Here is a 21064-nt window from a genome sequence, read left to right as displayed (position 1 = left end):
AATCTGCGCCGTCCCCGACCCACCCATAAAGGTCTCAGCCTGATCCATAATAGTTCAAGATTAGTTTAAGGCCAAAAATATGAGGTTTTACATGTGGTCAAAGTGAACTCTACCTTTCAATAGCTGGACAACTATGACATTCAAAATATAAATATACTTGAAAAATAAAATTATGAAAGAGAGTGCAAAATCCTGTAAAATTACTTACCTCAGGATCACCAATTCCTGAATCATATCCAGAAGAGACCAGAATAAGTTCTGGAGCAAACTATGATAAAACAAAGATATATTTATATGACATTTTTGCACTCCATGGGCCAAATCCTATCAATTGCACTACACACATGAATAAAGAATTTTCCTGAGTAAAGACTGCATGACTTAGCCTTTGTATTGTTTTCATTACAGCCTTTTACATTGAATATGTAAAAATAAACACCTCATTCATGTCAGTGTTTCATTATTCAGGCATCATTCATTCAGACACTTCTCCCAGCAGAAACAATGGACCAACGGCATTTCAAATGCATACAGTATTCCTATACCCACAGATCTTTATAAAAACACCACTTTAAAAAACATTTAGAAAGGATAACATTTCTTTTTAATTCAAAGATCAGAACAAAAACATTACCTCAAAAGCCACTGGAAGTAACACATGGAAAAATGCAGCTAGATAATCTGAATTTCCCATTCCAACCTGCAAAATAATGCATGAGATATGAAACAGCTGTTTTTTCTGAGAAAGTAATGTCTTTATTTTCTAGGAAGCAGTTCCACAAAAGGATTTAAGTGCTGTGACCCTAAGCACGCCTGTATTCACACCTTACACACTACTGTAATAATCTTTGTACAAAATATGCCTTGTGAGATCTCATTTGAAAACTAATAACTCACTGATCATTAATATTCTTGCAGATGTATGTATGTGGTGTGTATTAAGAGTTATGGATATATGATGGAATTATGACTTAAGTGTGTTGAAACCAGCTATGTCAGAGGGAGCTGGTAAACAGGTAAGATTTAAACAAAGGAATGTGTATTTGATTCTCTGACCAATCCAGTCTTCAGGTAAAGACAATGAAGGTCTAGTTTTAAATATTAAGTAAACAAAGCTATTAAGCTAGCAAGTGGGGAGAACAGGAGCATGGAGCTACATTCACCACCAGATTCTATGTCGCTTTCCTCACAGCTCGAATAAACTACTTTGTGGGATACCCTCAGAAGACTCCATTTCAAAGATTTACTGGTCTATAAACACAGGGTGGCTGAACCTCAAGTGATAAGCAACTGAATCAACTAACTGTATACAATTTTACATTAATATAAATGTGTACAGAGATCTTTTCTGGAAGTTAATGACACACTGGTGGTTAAATCATTGTGAAATGTGTGTATTAACACTGTATGAGGAAATATGGCTATTTAATGATATTATGCTTTAAAGTCTGTGGCCAAACAAGGAGAAACAGGTTCCCTCCCAGACAGGAGGGAAGGCAACTATTTACCTGTCTCCTATAAATTAAGAATGGTGGAATCAAAACAATGGAAGCCCGTTTACATGCAGGGGGATGGGAAGCCTACAGGAAAGGAAGAACAGCATGATGTTATCCTGCCTCTTGAAACAAAGTCATTGAGCTTTGAAAGATATAAGCAAAGACAGAAGCCATCTTTGGCCTCCATCACTAGACAGACATAAGGGAACAGAGTTCTTGCAAGCTGAGAAAGATGGGTCCTTCAACCAAGGAGGGGATGAAGTCTCTGGAAACTGAAAAAGCATATAGGTGAGAAACCATCTTGAACAAAGCCTGTATCTTGATAGATTGAGTTTTAGACTTTTAAATGTGTTAACTTTTATTTGCTTGTAACCCTTTCTAACTTTATTTCTTTTACTTGGCATCACTTAACCTATGTCCTATTGTTAATAATTTTTTTTTATTTGTACTATAAACCAACTCAGTGTTATGTTTAAAGGGAAAGCTGCATTTACTCAAATTAAGGTAATAAGCTGTGATGTGCTTTTGTGTCTTTAGAGGAACAAATGAACCTTATTATTTCTCTGCACTGTCCAGGTGAGGGCTAGACATTGCAGAGCACAGGGCTGGGGGAAAATTTGGGACTGTGAGTGGGTAGAGATCACCTTGCTAATCAAGGCTGGTGGAGGACGGAGTGGGGTTATAGACATGCTGCTGGGGTCAGAGCTGCTGAACCAGGACTGTCTAGCACACAGACACTTCAAAGTGTGACCTGCAGGCTTGTAGACTGGTTGTGAGTGTCCCAGGCCGAGAGCTGCAGCAACAAAGCATTGTAAGGTATCCAGGGCTGCAGGGCAAATGGTGACACAACCCCTCACTGGTCTGGATTGCATCCCGAACCCCACGACAGGTGCCTAAGTCCCAGTTTCAGGCACCACTGCAATTTTCAAAACCCCCACCCAGCTGCCGTCTAACCCCACAGATACCTTAATTCACTCAGTACCTAAACTTTTATTGGAAAAGTCCCAGAGGCAGGTAAGTTTCTGCCTCTGAGCATTGATCTGCTGCCTAAGACAGGCATCTGGATCCCTATCTCATGCCTAAGCCACAGCGCAATCCTCAAACTAGAGAAAGATAGGCATTCCTCTGTTTATCTTATTTTGGTCCAGTAGGCAAGCTCAGAGCATGCCTAACACCTCAGAAAAGGGGCAGCAGGGAGGATAACCTTTAGCCCAGTAGATAGAGCACTCACCTGAGATGTAGGAGACCCTGGTTCAATTCCTCCCTCTACTTAATGAAGAGAGGGGATTTGAAAAAGGATACCCCACCTTTCCAGTGCCCTAATCACAGGGCTAAAGATTATTAGGGAGTCTTCTTCCCTTCCCTGCCATCTTGTGTGGAATGAGACTGGCCCCAAGAAATAGCTTAGTCACCTGACTCCAGGAGAAGGGTTCCCACAGCGGAGACAGGTGCCTCTCTGCAGTATGGACATAGGTATCTAAGTCTGTAAGAGGGGAGGGACTTAGGACAGCCCCTCTTGTCAGCATCTCCCATTGGCTAGCTAAAGCAGCTCCCTGCCTAGCGTGCTGGCTTTTATGGATCCCATTCTCAGATGCCTCTCTCTCCCCAAGTCTCGTACAGGGGGCCTATCATCCTAACTCAGGCTTTGTGGTTTTCAAGGTGCCTAAAAGTTAGGCACTGCAATGCTAAGCATTGCAACCCTTAGGTCCCCTCTGTAGATGCAGACCTCAGTTCCTCCAAGATTTTCGGGAAAACCAGGGGAAAAAGTTAAAGCGGAGGAACAGAATATAAATTTGGAGTCTTAGCTTTTAAAGCCCCAGTACAGCCATCCACCCCTATTCAGCAAAGTATGTAAGCTGCCAACTTTAATGGGTCGTAAGCATGCTGAACAGGGATGGATTTCATGTGCTCAAAAGTTTTTTACTAGGAGGGTGGTGAAGCACTGGAATGGGTTACCTAGGGAGGTGGTGGAATCTCCATCCTTAGAGGTTTTTAAGCTGAGGCTTGACAAAGCCCTGGTTGGGATGATATAGCTGAGGTTAGTCCTGCTTTGAGCAGGGGTTGGACTAGATGACCTCTGAGGTCCCTTCCAACTCTAATATTCTATGATTCTATTAATTGCTTTGCTGTATTGAAGCCTAACTAGATAATGTACAGATAGAGGAAGGAGAACGTGTGAATTGGTGACAGGTTTTTTTAAATCATCACACTGGAAGTCATATTTTTTCAGCAGACATTCCATTCACAGGAATGTGTGACCTCTGCCAAGTAATCAACTCAATGCACTTCTCATAAAAAGTATTACAGCTCAAATTGCTCAGACACTGAACACATGACAGACAAAACTATTGGATTTGCACCGTTATGCTGTCGAGCAACATTTACCTTATTCCAAGGTACATTTATATTGAATCCTTTTCCTTCTCCCTGACCAACAGCATCATAATCAGATTCTCTGAGCAAGGGCCAGAACTTTTGATGTTCGTAGCGATGCCAGGAATAATAGAGAACACTGAAAGAAAGAAGGAACAAAGCCAACCGAAACAAAAGTTATGAAGGATCATTTCACATCTGACCTCTCTAGCTCATTTCACAGAAAGCATGAAAATAGGCCATAAGTTGCAAACATTCCCCATCTTTCTCTCCACTAATATCTCTGAGCAAACTGGCGTCCACTTACTTGAAAAGCTCTGTCTAGTCTAGACAGGGGTGTCAAACATCCGGCATGGATACGGCCCGCCAACCTTTTTGGTCCGGCCCCTGGCGGCAGCGCGCGCTGCTGCGACATCTCGCGGCGTTGTACTCTCTGGCAGCGTCGCGCGCTGCCTCCAGGGAGTACAACGCCGCAAGATCTCGCAGCAGGGCGCGCTGCCGCCAGGGAGTACAACGCCGCAAGATCTCGTGGCATCGTGCGCTGCCACGAGATCTGTGTACTCTTGTGGCAGCACGTGGAGCACTGTGTGCACGAGACACAGCGCTCCAAGAATGCCTAGTATTTCAATTTATGGTATGTATGGCCCATTTGAAGTACATTTAATTCAAATCTGGCCCGCCATAGCAAATGAGTTTGACACCGCTGGTCTAGTACAATAGTCAAATACAGTAAGGGCACATTTGCTGTAAGTTTCTTGCATAGACCTCCTTTAGGGCCAGAGAAAGGGAATTTTCAAAAGAGGGGTCTTGCTTATGGGCTCAGAATCTGAATTTGTAGCTTCCAGAAAACAGCGTAGAACACATCTGTTTAGATCAGCTGCTCACTGACTATTTGGATGGTGGAGTGGATAGAGCTTTCTATCAGTAAAAAGAAGGTAGCCATAGGGCTCATATTGTGTCAGTTTTTCTAGAATAGACTTACAAAATACTTTTAATTAAGTTTAAATATTTGTTTGCATTTGTTTGACAAATGACAATAAATAAACACAGTCTCACAGAGAACAAAGTACCCAGAAGAATGGGCATTTTGCCAGACTTTCCATTTTCAAAATAAACAGGGTTTTATTCTAGAGAGGTGACCAAAAATAAAGCAGACTGCCATCCATCAGACAATTACAAACCTGGGATCCTCTTCAAATACATACTGAATTCCTTGTCCATGGTGCACATCCCAGTCAACAATTAGAATTCTACACAAATCAAAAGGAAACCTTCACTAGAAGAACCACAGCAACCCAAGCCAATAGGATAGTAGGTAACAGACAGAGGAGAAGATAGTTAAAGGCACAAAGGCACTTAGGGACCTAACACCCCTGGACTTTCAATGGGAGTTAGGCACCTAACTGCCATTTGTGCCTTTGAAAACCTGCCCCAGAGACAAATATACACTAACCTCTGCAAACCGTATTTTCTTTTTGCATATTGGGCTGCAATTGCAACATTATTGAACACACAGAACCCATTGGCTGCATTTCGCTGGCTGTGATGACCTGGAGGCCTGAAACAAAGCTTCACATGGTTACTCACTATGAATGAACTTTGGCTGAAAAATAATGTAACCCCTGCCTGACTGGAGTGGCACTCTGTCCCCTCTAGTGGAAGCTATGCTAGCTAGAGATTGATAAACCTGCTACAGCCATGGCTCAGAGACACACATTTCAGCTCAGGCAGCAGAGGCTCATATATTCCGTTCAAGAGCTCCCATGTTTGATCCCCACTGCCGACACCTTTCTATGGGTCAGCATTACAGTAAGGACTCTTATGTGCTTCATTACCTTACTAATGCCATTCCATTGAGTACTTTTCCTGACATCACAGAGTCTATCAGTTGCAAAGTTGCTCCTACTGCTAGTTTGGCACAGCGATAAGTATTCTAAGAAGAAAAATCTCATGATTATCATCAGCCACGCATCAGGTAGTTAACCATAATTGACATGTTTTGCATCACTATAATACATTTTCTGAAGTGTTCCCTCCCCAGTGAAGTTGGAGTTGCATGAATGTAACCGAGAGCAGAATTTGACAATGGAAATTCAAGTGTGACTTTTACTAGAAATATTTGAGATCATCATCACCTTTATGAGGACAGTGTCCCTGAAATGTGTCCAAGAGGCTATGGAATTATTTAGCAGAATAACAAAACTTTCTAATGGTTTCATGGCACATACCAGTATATTACACAGGTATCTTTGAATATAAAATAAGGTCCTTTACACAGACAAAATACAAAAAGGCCACTGTGCTCTCATTGGCATAACACTTTGAAGTATATTAAATACAAATTTTGTGTTGATCATTTGGGTGAGATATTCAATTGCACAAAAATCAGGAAAATAATAATTAAAGGTTCCCATCACAGGCTCAGCTCTGCTCCCTGGCACCTATTACAACAGGGTCTTTCACTGTATGACCATGCAACAATAGGATATATACGGTGTCTAAAGTGAGGGCCTCCTATATGGGAGTGAATTTAACCCACTGTGTATATCATGCACTATTGTGAAGCATGAACAATACATAGGCACGACGGGAAGACTTAGGGGAGGAAAGTGTTGGCCTTAACTCTCAGTCCCCTTATTTTTATTAGTTTAAGATAAATCCCAGAACTCTGCTTCATTCAGGTGGTGTGGTTAGAGAGCAGAAGCTGTGGAGCTGTTATGTTTGTCGATTTAAATGACTACACTGGTACTTGTAAGCACCTCGCGAAAAAATCTATTAGTATATTTAAACAAACAAAAAAAAACATTGGCTATTTATTTCCAGCTATAAAAAATGAGCTTCTAACGCAACAGTACAAACACTTATATAAATCACAACAGGGAAAATGGCCATCTCCACATACCGGATGAAAGTAAACAGCATCATAATTTCCTGAGACTCTTCGGAGTTCTTCTTCATTCATTGTCTGAGTGCTCTTTACCACTTCCAAGTATTCTGAACTTTAAAAAAAAAAAAAAAAAAGAGAGAAAGCAGGTTAACTGAGCTCTCTATTAATGCAAAAAAGAAAACAAAGGAGTATGTGATAATATGGGGTGTTGGTGGTAGCATGTGAGACCTAGCTTCAGAATGTCAATCCCAGATATCCAGTGATGTTCATAACTGAGAGGCCCTTTGGTTATATGAGAGTGTGACAAGTATCATTTCTACTAGCAACCTGTCTTAGCACAACCGAGTGTTGTTTGCAGTGTTGTTCAGTTTGGAGACTGCTATTAGCCTCCAAGGAGGCCACTCATTTAGGCTGTCTACATTATGGTGGCATGTACCTGTGTAGCTATATGCTGCAGTAAAAGACAGGCTACGGCCACACTTGTCATTGCGGTGTGTAACCACACGTCGCAGTGAAAAGCTCCAGCAAGGGAAGGCAGTAATGAAAGGCTCTGGCAGTGGGGAGGAAGTGGGACACTACACTGCTAACAATAGCAGTGTAGATGTGGGAGGCATTGCTTGGGTGTGTAGAGAGCCCATTTAGGGTATACACCCTGGGGGTTCAGGCATGTTGAGCACCCCACTGCATTCTACTCACCAAAGCTGTGTTTCACTGTCTACACTACCCTGCTATTTAAACCTGTGCTAGCTGGGCGTGCAGTGACTGGACTCTACACACTGCTGTAAGTATCCAAGGGAGAGATTGTCACTTTGCAATCTGCCTTGACTAAAGAGAAATGCAGAGATGCTCTGCCTCAAAAGTAGATGAGGGACTGATATTGTGATTCTGTGAGTCAGTTAGGTCCCAAATTCCCCTCTTGCTCCACGGAAGAAGTCATTTGAATCAGCCCTTTACCAGGTTTGTATTTTTTGCATCCCCAGGCTGGCTCAGTTGTGCTGGCCAGTGCATTGGAAGGGCAGAATCAATGCTCCACCCATTGTCTGCTCCTGTCCACCCACTACTTGTCTAACTGCATGGGAACGGCATCCCCGTAGAACCTGTTCTTTCCTCCATGCTGTGACTTAGGATATGATGCACCTCACAAATCCCTTACTCCCATGCGGGGTCATGCAACACAAATTACAGGAGTGGGTGAATGAAGCTCTGTGGCCTGCGCTGTGCAAGAGGTCAGACTAGATGATTATAATGGTCCCTTCTGACCTTATAGTCTATGAGTCTAAGTCACAGTCTTACCCCAGCTAGGAGCCAGACAGTCATGGCAGCTGCCTAATAAGGATGAATATAAAATAGTGGCTCCAAGAAGAAGGTGTTAACAGGAGTTAAGGAGTAGGATCCCAATTCACTATATTTAAAAAAAAAAAAAAAAGGGCTAGCCTAAGTTCATAGGTATGAGGTGTGAATAAGAACATTTTAATGTAAATAAATCATAATAACTAGCTCTTATACAGTGCTTTTCATCAAATTGCTGTATAAAGGAGCTCAGTATCATTGTACCCATGAAGCACAGGGAGGTGAAGTGACTTGCCCAAGGACACCCAGCAGGCCAATGGAAGAGATGGGAATAGAACCCAGGTCTCCTGGGTCCCAATCCATCGTTCTATCCACTAGGAATAGTAAGAACTTTACAGGTCTTTTGAGGAAGGCAGGTGGCAGAGTAAATCACCATGTTGGCATATGACCTATTTTGGGCCTGATTTTCTACATGCCTGGACACCAATCCAGATTCAGCTCACAAATAAAAATGAGCTTGGTGGTTTCATCCTAATGTACAATCAATATTTGCCCACACTGCAAAATCACTACACAACATGGCATAAGTAAAATGGGGCCAGAACTACAGGCAGGGCCCCAGGGATCCCACCGCTGAGTATGTATGCCACAGTCCCTCTAGATTAGAGCCTTCTTTAGAATTAAATGCAATGCCTTTCTATTTGGTTCAATTTATCTTGGATAATTTCCCCTCTTTTTCCCCCAACATCTCTTCCTATTTGATTTCTACAAATCCCCATTTTTCCTGTGTTCATTTATTCTGTTGAAGTTGGACCAGTTTTGTTTAAAGATTACTTTTAAAGGTTTACATGTACAGAGCCTCAGTTGTATTCAGTTAGCACTGTACGCAATTAGCAATCCTTGCTCAAAAGAAACCCAGAATAGGAATAGCGAAGAAAATTGTCAGGCAGGATTTAGGGGCATTACAGACTTGTGCAGGAACGTTTGTTCAGCCCCTGCCCACACCACTACACCTAGATCTAGCGAGTCTTTCACGCTGGGCCTGATCCATTGCCCACTGATATCAGTGGGAATCCTTCCATTGATTTCAGTAAGCTTTGCGTCAGGACCTTTCATAGTAGCAAAATATATGAACAGTTTTTGTATAGATCAAATAGAACCCAGGTGATGAAAGTAAATTACACTCGATATCACACCTGTGAACCAACATGATCTCTTCCTCAGTTGCTTCCCTGATGGGTACATGGACACATCTTTCCACGAGATGATAATGTTTAAGTTGCTCATAGGAGGCTAACAATCTTTCCGGCACTTCAATATCACAGACAGGGCTACAAATAAACAATAATTATCTTGTTACAATACAATATCAACAAGGCTTATTATAAATCCCCTTCAGGGAAGCTTAGGTTTAAATATTTCATTGTGAGAAGATTCATTTTTCTTGAAGAGGTGAATGAGTGAAAAAAGATCTTTGAAAACTTTCCAATTTGTGGAATTCGGGGTGGGACATCAAACATTTTTGGGTTATAAAAATTAATGAGCAAAAAGGGATTTCACGTGGCTCTTTAAAAAAAATATTCAGGAATGCAACCAACAAAGAACACAGCCAAAAAAAAGATCAATAAAAAAATACAGATAGAGCCCCAAGATAAAGAAGGTAGGAGTACTCAAATGAAAACAGGTATCAGTGATAAATAATTATAAAAGCTAACAAAGACAAAGGGGATTCACAGCAGGATTCTACTTTGATAAAAGCAGTGAAATCAAAAAACTCTCTAGGCCCCAAGAAAATGCAGCTCACAAAATGGAAATCAGGGCCACCCATCAACTCTTGTCTACAGCTTTCCCACTCACTAAGAAATAGTTGCTGATTACATCAAGGAAGACGTGCAACTGATCTAAGGCCTTGTCTACACTAGAAAAATAAGTCAACTTAACATAGGTCGACTTACTGCCATTGCAGTAATTACTTGGGTTGGTGAAATGTATCCTCACCAGGAGCTCCAGGGCTCCCAGTGGGCTGCCCGCCACACTCCCCGTTCCCTATCGGGAACCAACCCCAGGCTTCTCCCTCCTCTGTTCCCTGCCGGGAACTGGGGGAAGCTGCATGGGACTTCCCCTCTTCTTGTTCCCCCCTCCTTGTTCCTTCTCACCCCTGGGGAGTGGGGTCCAACTGCCTTGACATCTTGGGGACCTTCTCACCCCGCCAGAGTGGAGAGAGACCAGCCACCTCGGCTTCTCGCCCCACTCCCAGCTGGGAGCAGAGACCCTTTACTCAGCTCTCTGTGGGGCTTTCTTGTCAATGTCATGAAATTGACAAGAATGATAGCCCCAGAGCCGATGTAAGGGACTCTGACATAAGCCTTACACTTCTTGTTGAGGTGGTTTTATTATGTCGACATAGCAGGGGAGTTACATCGGTGGAAGGAACATTTAGGTCTGTACACATCCACTGTTTTATTGACAAAACTCTCTAATGTAGACCAGCCCTTACTCAATGAGTTACTGCCATCTTGGACTCTGATCAGGGCTTCAGGAGACAAAGGGCAGGAGTGGGGGAGGAGCAGAGACTGCAGACAGCATGGGTAGCCAGCAGACCAGAGTTCAAATTGGGTGGCTACATCTATATATTTCTTCCAGAGCACTGATGTTTTTGTTTGACAGTCAACAAAAAATGCACCCTTTCGCAATCAAGAGTTTACTTAAGCACTTCACTACTTAGATTTAAGCATATGAGTTGTGGGACTCCTCAAATGCTTACGGATAAGCACATTCTTAAGTGTCTTGTTGGTTTAATAGGCAGCAGATTTAATTAATAGGCAACAGGTTAAAAACAAACCAAAGGAAGTACTTCTTCATACAACGCTCAGTCAATTTGTGGAACTCATTACCAAGGGATGTTGTGAAGGACAAAACTATAATGGGGTTAAAAATAGAATTAGATAAGTTCATGGAGGATAGATCCATCAATGGCTTTTAGCCAAGATGTCAGGGATACAACCCCATGCTCTGGGTGTCCCTAGCCTAACCTCTGACTGCCAGAAGCTGGGATCGCTCAATGATTATCTGTTCTGTTCATTTCCTCTGAAGCACCTGGCATTGGCCACTTTTGGAAGACAGGATACTAGGCTAGATGGAGCATTGGTCTGACCCAATATGGCACTTCTTATGTCTCAGGCCTACAGCTAATCAAAGTCTAGCTGTAGGTCTTGCTATAATATCTGAATATAAATTGGGAATAAAAACAATCTACCTAAATAAGCTATGTTTCTATTTATTCAAAAAGTGCCACATTTCCTTCCATCATACAGAATGAGGTAAAATTAAGCTCATTTGGTACTTTTTGTTTTTAGAAATGCTAATAAGAGTCTGTTCATAGAAAATGCAGTAAACCTGAAGATGACTTACTCATCCCAAAGTAGTTTGTAACTTGTCATTTCATCATCATAAATCAGTGCTGTTCCTGAAGCCATTGCTATAAACAAAACAAAACAGACATCCCTAGATACATTTGTGCATATTTCAGGCAGAAAACAAAAATTACAAAAAAAGATTAAACTGTTCATATGTCATCATATTTTGGGGTAAATCCCGACATTGCAGAGGCAACAAGGGACTTCAAGAAGTCTTCTAGTCCAGTCCCCTGCACTCAAGGCTGGACTAAATATTATCTAGACCAGAAGCAATGAGCCTTAAACTGGAGCAAAGGGGGCCCTGCAATTGTCTGAATATGCAAAAAGCCAACTAAAGGTTGGACATTAGTGCACTGGACTCTCTCTGTTATCCAAACTGTAACACTGAGATGCATACCTACCTGTCAGGGCTGATCTGAAGCTTAATTAATGTATGTTTGTGAAGCATTGGGTAATCCTCAAACTGCTGGAACTAAAATGCAGAGTTATTATTTATGCCATAGACATTACAGTTATAATAACTTATTGCATTAACTATTATACATTTACTTTTAGAAGGATGGTCTTTAAAAAATATTAACATGGACATAAAAATAAATTTAAAAAACTGATATAAAGTGACAAAAGGAAATTCAAATGCAAAATGTAATGAACTGCTGCCATCAAAGGCAACGACCAGCGATCAGCCAGTGAGATGTTAATTTATAACCTGGATCTGCCCACACCAGCTCAGCTTTCCAATACAGTCTCACGTCAGTTTACTTTATAACTTCTAAATTACGTGGGGTTTCCCTATTATTTAGATAGATCATGTGTTTGCAAAATCAAATCATCTAGTCACCCCACCCTCCACCGGTAGAGAATCTGAAGAGCGAGTTGTCTGAACACGTGGGGGTGCTAGCGAAACTCCAGCGCTCTCACACCATAAACACCGAGTTCAGTAGCACCGCGCAAAAAGAACGTGAGACCGCTTGGCTCAGCAATGCAATCACGTGCAAAGCTGGGGCAGTGAGGATGAGACTGCATCAGTCCTACAGTCAACCACCAGGGGGGCATCAAAAGAGCGGAAAAACAGGAAAGGGAAGCCGTGCACTCTTCATTCCCTCCAGGGGCTGTGCCTGGCTCTGTGCCTCGGCTTTTTTAGGAGGGTGGTAAAGGGCCTCATGTTACCGCCCCCCAGGGAAAGGAGAAGTGGATGCAAAGGAGAGAGTGGGGTTACTGCAGCTTTACACTGAGATTGGCCTTGCTTGCATAGCGTACCTGGGCTGGCTGCTCGCTGCTGCGTCGCCTCTCTGTCTCTTCCTGTTTCCTTTGTCAGCCCAGGATGAATCCGGAGTGAAACCCACTCCGAGATCCTCGATACTGCAGCTCCACCTCCCTCATCCGCCCTTCCCATCCAAGCGCTCATGTGACCGATGATGCTCTCTCGACGAGGCCGGTCAAGGGCGGGGCAAGGCAGGACTTGTATGTGTGTGACTGCGAGTGAGAAAGAGGCGGCAGCAGGGCACTGTGTGTGTGTCGGGGCAGAGGACGGTGTGTGAGGCGGGCTCTGTGCGGGGCGAGGGGAGGACAGGGATGGCAGGGTGCGGTGTATGCCAGGGGCAAGAAGGGCAGGGCACCTGTCTGTGAGAGAGAGCGAAAGGGCAGGGCACAGTGTGTGTGTGTCTGTGTGTGAGGGGCAGGGATGGCAGGACACAGTGTGTGTGTGTGTGTGTCTGTGTGTGAAGGGCAGGGATGGCAGGGCACATGGTGTGTGTGTGTGTGTCTGTGTGTGAGAGGCAGGGATGGCAGGGCACAGTGTGTGTGTGTGTGTGAGGGGCAGGGATGGCAGGGCACAGTGTGTGTGTGTGTGTGTGAGGGGCTGTGTGTGTGTGTCTGTGTGTGAGGGGCAGGGATGGCAGGGCACAGTGTGTGTGTCTGTGTGTGAGGGGCAGGGATGGCAGGGCACAGTGTGTGTGTGTGTGAGGGGCAGGGATGGCAGGGCACAGTGTGTGTGTGTCTGTGTGTGAGGGGCAGGGATGGCAGGGCACAGTGTGTGTGTCTGTGTGTGAAGGGCAGGGATGGCAGGGCACAGTGTGTGTGTGTGTGTCTGTGTGTGAGGGGCAGGGATGGCAGGGCACAGTGTGTGTGTGTGTGTGTGATGGGCAGGGATGGCAGGGCACAGTGTGTGTGTGTGTGTGTGTCTGTGTGTGAGGGGCAGGGATGGCAGGGCACAGTGTGTGTGTGAGGGGCAGGGTCTGGTTACACCTAAAACTTAGGTTGATGTAGCTACATTGCTCAGGGGTGTGAAAAATTCACTCCCTGAGAGTCTTTAAGCTGACCAACGCCCAGGATAGACCCTGCTAGGTCAATGTAAGAATTCTTCCTTCAGCCTGGCTACCATCTCAAGGGGGTGGATTTACTACAGCAAGGAAAACCCCCCTTCCGTTGCTGTAACAAGTGTCTACACTACAGCACACCCGCACAGTTGCCACGCTGCAGCTGTGCTGCTGTACCATTTGTAATGTAGATACCCATTTGCACTAAGGGTATATCAGCCCCTTTGTCAGGGATTGTTTTGAATGTGTTTGATTCTTTGTTACACTCCCAGACCAAGGACGGTTTAAAACAGGAGTATTTGATTAAACTTTTGCCATAATCCAACAGAACCCTAAAATCTAAATCTGGACTAAACAGTATCCCCTAATATAAAGGTTAATAAAATTAAACTAAGGAAATAATTCCTTTTATTTTTACAGAGAATCATGTGTCTAATTCCCTCTGGATCGTATTCAAAATGTTCCTTTTAGTATTATAAAAACCAGGTTAGTGATGTTGCTGACCTATCTACCAGCTCCTGTGCTTCTAAAATGGGTCACCCACTGCTGGGTGTGAATTACATTGAAGAGAACCTTCTTATGTGGCCCTTATGGGAGAGCTGGTACTTGTACGAGCGCTGATAGAGTTCTTTAAATATCTGCTTTTTTAACCAGCTGCTTTGTTATACAATACAGATTTAAAACAGGTTTTGTTTCAGCTTCTGTCTATTTCTCAATCTGTATTAGTTTTCCCGTCCATACTAGTAAACTGTGGGATAACTTTGGTGAGATGCAGGTATACGATTTACATTTAATTAATGTCAATGGGAGTTGTATCTACCTATCTAAGGGCAGGATTTGGCCCAGTAATTATAGATACTGGAACTAGGGGTGCAGAGGGATCTGCGACGCTGGCTTGAAGTAGTTTCCATTATATACAGGATTTACAGTTTGGTTCAATGGCTCTCAGTTCCCACACTATAAAAATTGCACCAGCACCCCTGCCAGTAATAACACTATTCGATTCATAGCAAGAGTTCCGCACTACACACGGAAACCTTAGATTTTATTAGAAAAGATAAATCATTCACATTGGGGTCCATCTGCACTACTTGAATAAACCTGTTTTGTGCACAACTCAGCTATGAATAGTGGACATTGCTAAAACAATTTAAATACAGGTTTTTATTGCCAGTATGGATGGAAAAACAGCTTTATAAATATGTTAAGATACACTGCTGTATTTTCTTGTCCTCACTGTGAAGAAGTCATCATGTTATTACTATTGGCCCTATGCAAGAGTGGGACTCCATAGTGCTGGAAACTGAACAACATGGAACAGAAGACAGTCCCTGCCCCAAAGAGCTTACAGTCCGCAGCGAGCTCTGCAAAGGTAGACTCCATCAAGGAGTTTATTACAGTACTGGGGCCTAACTAAGGATAAGAGTGACAGGTGGGTATAGGACATAATGGTGGGAGGAGAGAAGCCAGGAGTGACAGTGTTAAGAATACAAGGATGTATATATTAGCTAAGTGTAAGCTAGATTTTTAAAGGTTTATATATAAAAGTGAACAACAGGGTGATTAATGAATCACTAAAAAAATATTTGCTTAGTTTTAACAGGGATGCTCTGGAGCATGATAGAGAACCGTGTGCTAGCATGTTTCTTCTTGCAGTGGGGCTGGGACCTTAGACAGGACCTGGCTTTAGAGAATTCCAGATTTTAAAAACATTTTAAATATACAAACACAACAGGCAGCGTATTACTGGTGTAACTGATAATGTATGCAACAGCTATTACATGTTATTGTGCTGATCATACATCTTTATTAAATTAGTTCTTATGTGTTTGAAACTAAGTTGAGCTCTATCCATCACCAGCTGCTTTTTAAGATCAGCACAGGCATACTACAACTGAAGATGTTAGTTAGTCATTTGGCCAGTATAATGTTTCACATTTCTTGAATATTATCAGTGCCTTTTGCAGTTGTCTTAGTCCCACGTAATTCCCAGAGACAGCTGGCAAAGTATCTGGGTTGATTTTTTAAAGTAATTCCTGTTTTATTTTAATTAGTAAAATGAAAACATACTAGATAAATTCAGTAGAGTTCTGATTCAGATTCCAGTAGGAGTGTACACTTGCAGGATAATAACACAAGATAAATTTCTTTTTCAAAAGCTGTACTCATCTTATGCTTTAAAATATTAATACCATAGTATTGTAAGTGCTACCTATTATAAAATAAAACTAGCCACGCCAATCATGTCCTTTCTGAGGCTGAGGCCCTTTGAAGTATCTTTTCTAACTGAAGTCTATCTAGCTGACAGAAAAGGAAACTATTTTATCCATATAGAAATATCCAGCAGAGGGCCACCTTCTTTTAAAAACACTCCATCAATGTAAGCAATTAAGTAAATTATTAGAGTAGATCTAAGCCAAATTTTTCAAAGCACGTGTCTAACATTAGACATCTAAAACCACAGTTAGGCATGTAAAAGTCAATACTGAGATATTACAGTGATGGGCAATACAGAAAAGTTAAGAAACTGCGAAGAGAGAGTTTTTCAGAGGTGCTGAGCATCTCAGACAGCATTAGAAGCATTCATTGTTACAATTTGTATAAGAAAGTGTTTTATGACAGTTTTATACATATTACACAAGATTTTTCATAACAATCTGAGGATACACACTTATACATGCTGGGACAAATTCATACTTTCTGTAAGTGGCTGGAACACCATTTACAGCACAAAAATTATGCTCATTTACACCGAGGTTGAATTCAACTTGATATAACATATTTTTTAAAAGAAATTACAGTAAGACTTTACATTCCATTTATAATACATTTCTATTTACAAGATAGCATTGGTATGAGGAGGGTAGTCACCTTTTACATGTACCAGGGACCATAAGATAAATATTTATAAACATTTATGGTGTTTCCACTTTCGTGTGGCCAAAGTCAGCTGGGAGTCCCTCCTCTGCCAGCGGTAAACTTGGTTTACTAAAACAGTACCCTCCTCAATATTCCCCACAATGAGATACACCATGGGACGATAGGTCTGGGTCATCCTCTGAGCACAATTTTCATTGATAAGCAGCCACTGTTGTATCATGTTCCGAGTATCATAAGGCAAGAGCAAACCCTGGTTGATGAATTCCACCTGGCATTCGATATTATACTCCTGATCACCAGAAACTGTTCTCTTTTTGGATAGCTTTACCTTTACCGCTAGGGAAGAAAAAAACCACATAAGTTGCTTTAGCTATTTAAATGTAGTAAGGAATACTGCTTAATGAGCAGTGGAGCGATCCATAGTGTATTCTATAGTATAAGTATTCAGCCATACCTTTGTTTTGGGCCATTGCCATATAATATGGTGGTATGTTTTTAAAAAGGGACATAGATAAGAGAAGTTTTTCACTGAATCACACAACCAGGAAAACGTAACATTCTCACAAAGATCACTGTAATATATCTTTAATGATACTGCATGTGTCCAACTACTTGGGTGACCAGATGTTCCAGCACATGGGTATCATTCCACCAGTGTGGCAGCCCAGGTGTCCTAGTTGGTCCTATTGAAACTGTGACTTTGTGCATTTTTCAACAGAACCAACCAGCAAAATATCTAGCTACCGCTGGCTGCTTTTTGCTCTACCTTCTTTAGTTCTTCCCTTTCTCAGTAAAGCTTCCCATCCAGCTCTTTCCCCACATCTAACTGCATCATTCCTTTTCCACACAAGTTTCTCCTAAGGCCTGATCCAAAGTCAACTGAAGTCAATGAAAGTCTTTGCACTGACTTCTGGGGGCTTTGGATGAGGCTCCCAACTGTAATCTCAAAATTTTGTCACTGGAAACCAAATGATGCAGCAGCCAGAACTTTCAAACCCGCCTCAGGTAAGACTTCTTTTTAATGTTTTAATGCAATTTACTGAAACGTGCGTTGTGTTGTTAACAGGAATAATGCTCACGTGCACAAGCAATAAGGAACTTTCATCTTTCAATGTCAAACAACCAAGCGCCTCAGCTTTCTTTTAGTTTTAACTACCAATAAAAGCTATTTCACTCTTTTGCCTCAGATGTTATCCATAAAGTACATTGCAGTAAAGTATAGCAAACTAGACTAGAATAAAAAACTATTTGGTTATAAAATAGACAATAGGGCAACCTTATAATTCAAAAGATAGCAGCATGGGGCTATTTTCATATTGTTTACAGGAGAAAGAAGTTCTAGAATATATTCAATTGGGGCTAAATCCTGACCACCTGAAATTAGTGACCAAACTCTCATTGACTTCAGTAAAATAAGATTTTAGCCCTTGATGTCCCCTCAAAAACTACCAATTATATTAAAGATAGTTTTTTAATGCATTTGAAGCGACAAAGTGTATCCACTATTCAGGAATCAAAATAAGGTGTCTCTAATCATACATATATCAGCAAGAACTTACCAAAGTTGTTGACACAGAAAACATCTAGTACCTTTTTCTGTGTAAAGAATTCCTCTATTGCTGGGCAGGTCTGGCATGTAGGCTTTGGCAATTCTGTTAAGAAATATTAAAGTCTCTTTATTTTTTTTGTCGTGTCTGAATTTGATGCCAATGAAAGGTGCTAAAGTGACATCCCTGAAGAGTGAAGTCCTCCATTTAACCACAGAATAGGTGTGACATTGGCAATGGCACTGCAAGCATCTAGTCAGTGCTCTGAAAATGGGCCACTTTTAAGGATTAAAAGGGGTTTTATTTTCCATGCCCTTTCAGTCCTTGCTAAGAGTGACAAGGGTACCAATTTGTACCAATTATGGTATTGTTTTATATATAAATCTGTGTGTTATGTGTGTGTATTGGAGCAATTCTATTTGTGATGCTGTGCTAAATCCATCGGAAGGAAGATCTTGCGGTTAAGATATTGAACTAGGGTTCAGGAAATGTTCCTGGTTCTGCCACAGGCTTCCTGTCTGAGCGTGGGCAAGTCACTTATGGCCAGATTTCCAAAGGTGACGTCAATAGATGCTGCTGGATGCTAAGCACTTTTGAAAATCTGGGCATTAATCTCTCTGTGCCTCGGTTTCCCGGCAGTAAAAAGGGAATCCTTCCCTACCTCACAGAGCTGTTGTGAGAACAAATTTATTATGTGTATGAAGTGCTCAGATACATGGTGATAAGGGCCATAAAAATGCTTATCAGTATATAAATAAAATACATTGAGCTCTATTAATACAGTGGTGATTACACTGCATATATGCATGGTGTATTCACCTTCCTCCTTGACATCTGGCCCTCCTTCCTTCTTTTGAGTTATACTGATTATACCAGTTAAAATCTGGCCCCAATTTACACTGAAGGTGTTCAGCACTCAACAGGATCAAGTGCAGAATGGAGCTGATTGCGTGTACAAAGTGGATAGATGTGTACCCATGGAAATGACTGTTTACAAAATTTGAGACTTTTTTTAAATTTGTCCCTCTAGTTGTATTTGATTGATTCTGTACAACTGATTTTAAAAAAAGTTCACAGCCACACCCACCCATCTACTCCATTTACCTTTCTGAATATATTTATATTCTTTGCTGAGGGATGCTAGACACATGTCCTCATCAGCAGGGAATCGATCACAGTCCAAATTGTCAGGCCAAGACTGTCCGTGGCAGAGGAGCACAGGAGCACAGCTATCACGAACAGCAACACACATACTCCTACATGGATGGATGAAGCTGTTAAAAAGTAAAAATCAGATTCAATCAGTTAATTTTACAGGAAGTCAGTGACAATAGTGATTATTCCTACAGTAAGTTCTGTACAGAGCTGTGCAAGTCCTTCTTATGTGCCAATGGTTAATATCTTCTGTCTCCACTGATGATGCAATTCTACACAGACAGAGGGTGCTACTGGAGGTTCTGTATCTGGGCCTTGGGCTGGCTTTTAGAATTCATGCATTGTTTTAAGAACAAAGCCTGTATGTCATTTTTTGATAGGCACTCAGTAAGGACCTGCCCCTATATCCAGTAAATGTCTGGGCCCTAAATTATTTAAATGAATAACAATGTAGTCTAACAAAACAAAATAAAACACCACATTGTTTGATCACAGTTCTTTTTTAAAATCATGACCAAAGTTTAAGTAGCACACATCTTGTGTGGAAATTTTTCCTGCAGCATTCGGGGGAAAAAAGATAAATATGCTTCAGCAAAAGAGAAAAGATTGGTCTGAGAATCACTTTTAATTTAAGATTAACAACATGTATTCAATTTGATACCTATTCAGGTATACAAGGCAGGATTTTAGAACATGGCATGGTACTTACGTATCTAAACAGACTGGCGCAAACAGAGAGCATAAGAATGTCCTTGCGTGAGGGTGGCAGCCAGTTTGCACAAAGTGCTGCCATTCAGCAGATTTTGGAATAACCTCTGCCATACTTGTGTGTCCCATCAGGTTGGGAAGCCTCATTTCAGAATAACCAATGCTGTGGCACATGCTCATCTCCATAGGTATCGCTACACATTTGGTGGATAATCCAATGTCAAAACCCATTGTCAATCTTAGGAAGCCACTCAGAGCAAAGGCAAGCATCTGTGCTGCAGGAAACATCTTTGTGTGACTCCTGAGCTGCTGAATAGAGAGTTGTCAAGTTCCTTGGCAGTGTTCACACACAGACACTGAAGGCTTGTGGTTTATATACATCAAGAGCTCACTGCCCCATTCCTTATCAACAGCTTATCAAAACACGACCTGGGCTTATTGCCCATTCAAGTGATTGTTGTGATAACAAGGGAGGTGGAGACAACAACTCTACTTAAATGCAAAAATTTACATATGGGATTTCATGAGTCTGAAAATGTCAATGCTGCAGCATGCTATGTGGCATATTAAATTGTGACACATGGTAGTTTTGCTATGTGCATGTTAAATGAAATTAAGAGAGCCCCTAGAAAAGTATTTGACAGACAGCCTGTCTCCTGGGGTTGGTGTGTCTCTTTTGTTTTCAGACATTGCTGACTTGGCAGAAAAAACAGCCCAAGTTGACTTATCAAGTGAAAATGTTTTGCTTTTGATAATTGCCCCATGTCTCTTGCACTGTTTTACAACTCCAAGAGGCACTTCCTTTATATGGTCAAGTACCACAAAGGAGACAGCTTTCTGTTAGTAAAAGAACATTCTGTCTGGACACTTCTCTTAGGTCCCAGTCCCAGGAAGTGTTAAGTGCACCACAACAACTGTTGATTTCAATAGGAACCACAGAACTCAGCACTTAATACAGAATTTACTGTATTGGCCTATTGACTGGGATATTCAG

At 41.8% G+C, this 21064-nt stretch overlaps 2 protein-coding genes across 8 annotated transcripts in view; both read right to left on the bottom strand.

The window, feature by feature from the left end:
• The window catches only part of HDAC10 (histone deacetylase 10), a 31284-nt gene extending 18436 nt beyond the window's left edge, over positions 1–12848 (bottom strand). For 2 of the 7 annotated variants that reach the window (XM_067564336.1, XM_067564338.1), the window contains exons 1-9: positions 11458–11653; positions 9243–9377; positions 6772–6868; positions 5705–5802; positions 5323–5427; positions 5051–5119; positions 3882–4008; positions 635–700; positions 209–268 (exon numbers count right to left, since the gene is read on the bottom strand). In XM_067564336.1, the coding sequence (XP_067420437.1) occupies positions 209–268; positions 635–700; positions 3882–4008; positions 5051–5119; positions 5323–5427; positions 5705–5802; positions 6772–6868; positions 9243–9377; positions 11458–11615 (915 nt within the window). In that variant the 5' untranslated portion in view covers positions 11616–11653. Of the gene's footprint in view, positions 1–208; positions 269–634; positions 701–3881; positions 4009–5050; positions 5120–5322; positions 5428–5704; positions 5803–6771; positions 6869–9242; positions 9378–11457; positions 11659–11863; positions 11935–12722 lie in introns of those variants that run through there. The other 5 variants (XM_067564340.1, XM_067564339.1, XM_067564343.1 and 2 more) reach the window with 5 other exon arrangements.
• Positions 12849–15696: 2848 nt separating this feature from the next.
• Positions 15697–20358, bottom strand: LOC137163696 (secreted frizzled-related protein 2-like). The gene is made up of 4 exons (XM_067563985.1): positions 20072–20358; positions 19312–19481; positions 18220–18312; positions 15697–16996 (listed from the first exon to the last, which is right to left on the bottom strand). The coding sequence occupies exons 1-4, from the start codon at positions 20356–20358 to the stop codon at positions 16686–16688; spliced, it is 861 nt and encodes a 286-aa protein (XP_067420086.1). The 3' UTR covers positions 15697–16685.
• Between the last annotated feature and the right edge of the window lie 706 nt (positions 20359–21064).

The sequence above is a fragment of the Emydura macquarii genome, unplaced genomic scaffold (assembly GCF_026122565.2).
Source record: "Emydura macquarii macquarii isolate MOO-44397 ecotype Brisbane River unplaced genomic scaffold, CSIRO-AGI_Emac_v2 contig_2636, whole genome shotgun sequence".
Taxonomy (NCBI): Eukaryota; Metazoa; Chordata; order Testudines; family Chelidae; genus Emydura; species Emydura macquarii.
This window is presented reverse-complemented; position numbering and strand designations above follow the sequence as displayed.